The sequence below is a fragment of the Lathyrus oleraceus genome, chromosome 4 (genome assembly GCF_024323335.1).
Source record: "Lathyrus oleraceus cultivar Zhongwan6 chromosome 4, CAAS_Psat_ZW6_1.0, whole genome shotgun sequence".
Lineage (NCBI taxonomy): Eukaryota > Viridiplantae > Streptophyta > Magnoliopsida > Fabales > Fabaceae > Lathyrus > Lathyrus oleraceus.
Window position 1 is genome coordinate 235,017,075 of NC_066582.1, and position 7,004 is coordinate 235,024,078.

General features: G+C 31.4%; 1 protein-coding gene across 1 annotated transcript; it reads right to left on the bottom strand.

The window, feature by feature from the left end:
- Window positions 1–5,267: 5,267 nt before the first annotated feature.
- LOC127135388 (amino acid transporter AVT3C) lies at window positions 5,268–6,560 on the bottom strand. The gene has a single exon (XM_051062116.1). It carries the CDS (start codon window positions 6,504–6,506, stop codon window positions 5,268–5,270), a length of 1,239 nt encoding a protein of 412 aa, XP_050918073.1. The 5' UTR covers window positions 6,507–6,560.
- Between the last annotated feature and the right edge of the window lie 444 nt (window positions 6,561–7,004).

A 7,004-nucleotide genomic window follows, 5' to 3' on the forward strand; every position in this document is an offset into this window, starting at 1 on the left:
CACTCAGGATCCTACAAATTTACCTTCATTAGGTAGAAAAACATTTCTTTCCGAAAATAACTTTATATACACATATATACTTCCATTACATGATACTCAGTAGTATAAAAATAAAGGCGATTGATTGGACTACTTCCAAAGATAAATGATCTCTCCACCTTTGATCATTAGATTCATTCGGATTTGCTCCCTCAAGACAATCAAAGGACGGTAAAAATGCTCCACTTGGTGCAAAGCATTGTCAAATGAATGTGAAACTTCCTTAAGTGTAGCACTCGTACAATATGCCAATCTATGAGTTAGTGAACCATTCTGAAGGTGCAATGACTCTAAGGGGAGTAAAACATCCATCACTCTGGTAAGAGAGGTAGAAACCTTCTATATTTCCTGCAGGTATTTATCCCGCTGAAGCTTCAGATCACGAACGCTCTCCTCCATTTGTTGCTTCATAGAATGGTGTTGGTCAGACCAAAGAGCCTCCCAATAGCCAGCTCCTCCAAGAGCCAAAATGATAAAGGCACGTCGGGTATACCGAGCCAAAACATCCAGTTCTTTCTCCATAGTAAGCCCAAACATGTTAGCTAAGTAAGAGTAGTACTCGTTCAAAGGAAGTGGTTGGCGACCTCTGGTAGATAGGGAGCTAGACCTCATCTACAGTGGACGAGCATTCAAAATTTATTGTCTTACATGGACTTATAATCATCTTTCATTGCTTCAATCCACTTTTCCGAGTTGGAATCGTGCATGGCTTGGTGGAAGTTGGTTGGTCAGTTATCACCATGCCATTATTTCCCTCATGTTCTTGGAGAAAGACTAAGTAATCGTCCGAAATAACATTTCTCCTTTATCTAGTGTATATCTGCATAGGTATTTGTTCTTGTAACACTTGTTCTTAAGGATCTTGAGTTTGTTCTTACGGATTTACCAAATCATCTTGAGTAGGAGAATATTCAACAATGCATTGTGGAGGTTCCATACTTGCTTCATCAAAAGCAACCGTACAAATCAGTTTTGGAATTGTTACCGACTCTTTCTCTAAAACAAAGTCTCTAACCTTATTTTCCCCCTCCCCAAACTCAATATCCTCAAAGAATGTGGTTGTTTTTTGTCTCAAAATGGAGTTTAATATGAGATCATAAATTTTTTATCCCCTGGATCTTTCAGAATAACTAATAAAGTAATTGCTCACTGATCGGGAGTCCAATTTATTCTCGTTTGGCCTATACAGACTTGCCTCAGATGGACATCCCCATATGTGAAATTGTTTCAAACTATACTTTCACCCAGTCCAAAGCTCACAAGGTATTTTGGAGCTGCCTTGGTTAACATTCTATTTAGAATGTAAGCTTCAATTTTGTCTTTTAGCCACACCATTCATGCTAGGTGAGCCAGGCATGGTATATTATGGGATGATTCCATATTCCTCTAGGTATTTTGCAAAAGGCTCTGAACATTGTTAGCCTGAACCGTCATATCTATCGTAATACTCACCGCCACTGTCAAATTTGACACTCTTAAATATTTTGTTGAGTTGATTCTCAAATTTAGCCTTAAATGATTTGAGCACATCCAATGATTGAGACTTTTCATGTATAAGAAATATGTATTCATATCTAAAATATTAGTATGTTTACCTTTAACACACTCAACATAAACATCAAAATTTGTGAAGTCAATGGAATCCAAATTTCATCCGACACTAGTCGATATACTCTATTTTTAGACATGTGACCTAGGAGCTTGTGACACGATGCTCCTGAATTGTTATTATCAATTTTACTCTTAGTACGACATGATTCTACATTTAAGGATTCTCTAAAGATAGCTAATGTGTCAAGCAAACATAGATTATCATGACTCAGAACTGAATCAGTTCAATCAATATCTGAAGTAAAAGACAACTTGAATATATTGTTTCCAAATGAACATAAATAATTTGATTTGTCCAAATAATAAACAAAATATTAAATTTCGTCTAAATGACGGTACTACAAAAGTGTATTTCAAATTCAAATAAAATCCAGTACACATTAAAAATCTAAAATTCCCTACAGCTTCCACCTCCACTTATTTGCCATTTCCAACATAGATGTATCTTTCAACATTATTTGGCTTCCGGTAGTTCAGGAAACCCCGCATTGAAACATTGATGTTAATAGTTGCACCAGAGTCTAAGCACTAAGTGTTTCTAGGTACTAAAACAAAATTGACTTCAGAACAAACCAAAGTATGAAATGTACATTTCATTGTATGCCAAGTGTGATATTTAGGACATTTCTTCTTCATATGTCCAGACATTTTTCAAAATAGACAGTTATCAACCTATTTTTTTCTATTGTGCTGGAACATTTGCAATCTCATTCTTGGGTTGATTAGTTTTCTTTCTTTTGCCCTTGTCTTTAGAGGCACCAACAAAATGAGCTCTTTTTGTCTTATTTTTCTTCAAGGTTTCCTCTTCTTGCACACAAAATGAAATGAGCATGCTAAGAGATCATTTCTCTTTTCCACGGTTATAAGATATCTTAAACTGACTAAACTTTGAAGGAAGGGAAACTAATACTAACTAAATGAATAAGTCTTCCGACAACTCAAACTTTAGTGCCTTAAGTTTTGAAACAATGTTTGACATGTCCATAATGTATTCCCTTATATTTCATTTGCCTTGATACTTCATGAAAATCAAGTTCTGAAGAAGAGTACTTGTTTTTGCCTTATTTCCTTTTGCAAAACGCTTTTCAATTTCATCAAGGAAATCTTTGCCATTTGTTATCTATTATGAGATAATACCCCTAAAGACCGTAGCACTGTCACACTTAATGATCATGAGACTCATGTGGTTTGAGCGATCCTACTTCACATTATCTTTCCTCTATTCAGAGGTACTAGATTCCGTAGGAGAAGGCAGTTGCTCCATCCTTAATGTAAGGTCAAGATCCATGCAGTCAAGAACAATTTCCATGTTCTCTTTCCATTTCTTAAAATCGGTACCATTAAGGACCAAAACTGAATTCATATGAGTAGATATCGAAGCAATTATAGTTGAAAATATAACAAAACAAACACTATAAATATACTCACATAAAATAAAAATTGAATCATTAATATGTTCAAAATAATTCCATAACTCATCTCAAGATACCTAGTGTGCCTTCATTATCGACTCTTTGGATACTAATATCAATTGCTAGTGATACTCTTGTTATATAATTGTCAAACATTGATAATAAAACATGTCAAATAATAAATCCCTATTTGGATTGATTTATCATTCACATGTGAAACCTTATAATTATCACACATGTGTATGAAATCCAGCCAAACATCAATTGTCCTCTGGATCAGTTAATACTCGCATGGATAAACACACATACAAAATCATTTGATATTTCTTGTAAGTAATCTCCAAAAAAGAGATCACTTTAGTGACTTTTTATTTTAATTGACTAATTTAAAATGTTAAACTATTTTATAAAATACAACCGTAGTCAAAATTTGAACAAAATTGCACCAAAATTAATGGATAAAACAACTAAGGACACAACCATGCAAATCATTACGACATGTCCATGTTCCAATTTGTGTTTGTTTTGTTATGCGAAACACAATGAAACAAAACATTTCTAAATTTTACAAAATTCAAAATCAGGAGAGAGAAAAAAGTCAATAATTTAATTTAATTTAAAGTTTTTTTTTAATTTTTAAAAAATAAAATAATTTAATCTTTATTTTGAATATGAATGTCCAAAATATGGATTTGATTAAAATCATATTAATAACATATTCAAAATATGATTATGATTAAAATCGTACTAATAATTAATCAGTTTTTAATAACTGAATTTAAATATGAATATGAATAATCTAAATAACCATTCATTTGAACATACATAAATGTGATGGAACACGTTCTTGATAGTGAAAATATAAATAACAATTTTATGATAATTTTTATTTAGTTAAAACCAAAATTTGAATATTTAATCTTTAATTGAATTAGGCATTAGTTTCACTCATCTTGGTTCTTCGATGAATCAATTTTAAATCTTAATCAAGAATATCCTTATTTGTGTTGTGGATCTGGAATTCATCTTATCATTCATCATGAATATGGCGATCGTCTCCCACTTTTTTTGTCTCACTCCATCTTTTTTTTGAATGAAAAAAAAAATATTAATTAAAAGGTGAATAACACTGAAGTACATGAAGGTAGAAATTTATAGCGTATAAATCAGGTCACCTCAACTAAAGATATAACAAGCACACAAGCCACAAGAAAAAAACAAAACAAAAATGATAGAACAACTAAAAACTCAAAAAAAAATACTCAAGGATCTAAAAACCTCACTCAAAAGATTCATGCTAGATCTGAGATGATCATAACCACCATCTACATTTCGTAGGACAATCAAAGAAAACAAAAAAATGACAAACCACCACCAACCTTAAAATTTAGACAAACTTTAATTCCATCTTTTATGTTTTTCTTCTTCTTCCTATTCTTAGGTTTTCCTTATTTCTTATCTTTATTCAAAACATCTATAATAAAGTCAAATATCATTGTAAAACAAATCTTCTTGAATCCACATCAAGAATACCCATATTTAATTTTAAGTATGTCTCAAATAGTAAACCAATAATTTTCTTTAATGTGTCTCTTTTTAAAAGAATTTAAAGTCTCATTTCTTGTTATTTAAAAAATTATTGGCATTTAAATGTATTAAAGTTATTAATGATTTATGCAAGAATTATTTTGCTTTAGTATTAACAAAACAATTATTATTAATCTGCTCAAAATCAAGTCATCTTTCTGTAGTCAACTTTTTTTCATACTAATTATATGGAAAAATTCAACTTAATTAAGATATATTTCTATTAGTATACGGATTTATTATAGACAAATTTATTTTAATATAGCAATATCTAGTGTCTGTATTTCATAGATAATAAAGACTACAATTTAGAATCTAATTAATAAATCAAGTAACAAATCTGTCTCAAGATATCCTTCAAAGGATGATCAAAAGTTATTATGATATCAGAAAAATTAACTCAAATAAAGAGCTCCATTGATAAAACCTCAACATTATTTATCAAGAGCATGATTTAAAAAATGCATTTGTGGTGGCGGTTGAAGTTACGCTCCAAATCTTTATTGTGACAAAATCCATAACGATACTAGTAAAAAATATGTCGTTGCAAAGATCTTAAAATCATTTATATTATGCTTGCAATTGTGATTGCGAAATGATAGAGATTTTATTGTTTAATCAAGCGATAGGGTAAAAAATATCCATTAAGCAGGACCATGTTCCTGTGACTGCAATAACAGTCCCAAACACCACAATTGCTCCATCCGAAACCAAACATCTCCAACCCAATTCATCTTTAAACACCAAAAAATGAAACAAAGCAGGAAACACAAAGCTAAGAAAAACACAAAAACTACTCCCAACAAGTGACAAAAAATCAGCAAAATTAGGCACCAAAAGAGTCACCAAAGTTACCATCAAAACCAACAACCACCTAAGCCACAAACAATACTTAGAATTACACAATCTTCTCTCCATAACTTCATAAACAGGATTCATCATCATTGGAAAAGTAAAAAATAGATTAACACAAAGACCCAATTGAACCAAAGCACTTAACATTCCTTGCCCTAGATTAGTAGTAATAATCGCTTGAGTTTCTTCACCAAAAGCAAGGTAACCTAAACAACCAAAAGCTCCAAACAACAAAGAAATGATTATCATTCCCAAACCCAAAACACCACCAAATTTTTCTTTTTCTTTAGATTCTGATTCCAAAGGCAAAACCATTCCTATTCCTTCAAAAGCATAAACAGCCACACCTAAACCGTATAAAAAAACAGATAAACCACCAAAAGTTTTCAAAGGTGGTCTATTTTCCAAAAAGATAAAAACATCCTTAATCATCACAACTCCCATAGCTCCAACATCGACAACATCAGCAAATATACTCAAAGGAGCCAAATGGGTCAAACTTGGAATTGCATTCAAGCCCAGTTGGAAAGGAAAACAAACCCAAATAAACAAAACCTTTGGTGTGAAACCCAATGAAGATGACAATATTGTTGAACTTGTGTTGTTATTAGAAAGATATACCAAAGTAGTTGAAATGAAAATAAGGTAGCTAACACAAAAACCGGCTTGAGTAAGGACAATCATGATATCAATGCAAATTCTTCCAAAAGGGCCACTTGTTGCATAACCTAAATCACCAAAAGAATTGATCTTGGGGAACTCCGCCATTGATTCGAGCCTGCGACGAGTTTGGACAAGAAGCATCATGCAATAGTAAGTTAGAAAAGCGACTGAGAAAAGCATAAGCAAACCCATGACCCATCCTGTTTTTTTGAAACTATAAGGGAGACCAAGGACACCAGCACCTACAATGGAAATGAAGATGTTTGCAAAGGTTTTCGATTTAGATGATAGAGGGGGTGCATTTGAAAGAAGAGGGGTGTATTCTTCTTCCAACCTCATTTTTGTGTGCTTCTTCTGCAAATAGAGATGTTGATGATGGTTGATTGCAGAAGAAGCAACAACAAAAATGGAGAAATGCAAAAGTGAGAAAAATGTTTTGTTTTGAGGTAATTAGAAAATAGGACGTGGTGTCACCTTAAGTTAAGGTTTGGAAAATGCTAATATAGAAAGTAAAATAATAAAGGGTTATAAGGAACAACATTAATCATTGGCTTATAATTAGAGATGCATATCATTTCATTAATGTATCTTCAATGGTAAAATAAAAGTAAAGATAATATTTAAATAAATTACTATTTTATTTTTTTAGTATAAAAAGATATTTTCTAAATTATAAATAATTAATAATCATCTATTTACAATAATAAATAATCATTATAAGAATAATAATATTAAATATAAATATATTATTTAACATGTACTTATTTAAGGTCAATAAATAGATGCATTTTTAGTTTCTAATATAATTATCATATCTCTTTTTAAATAATATTTTAT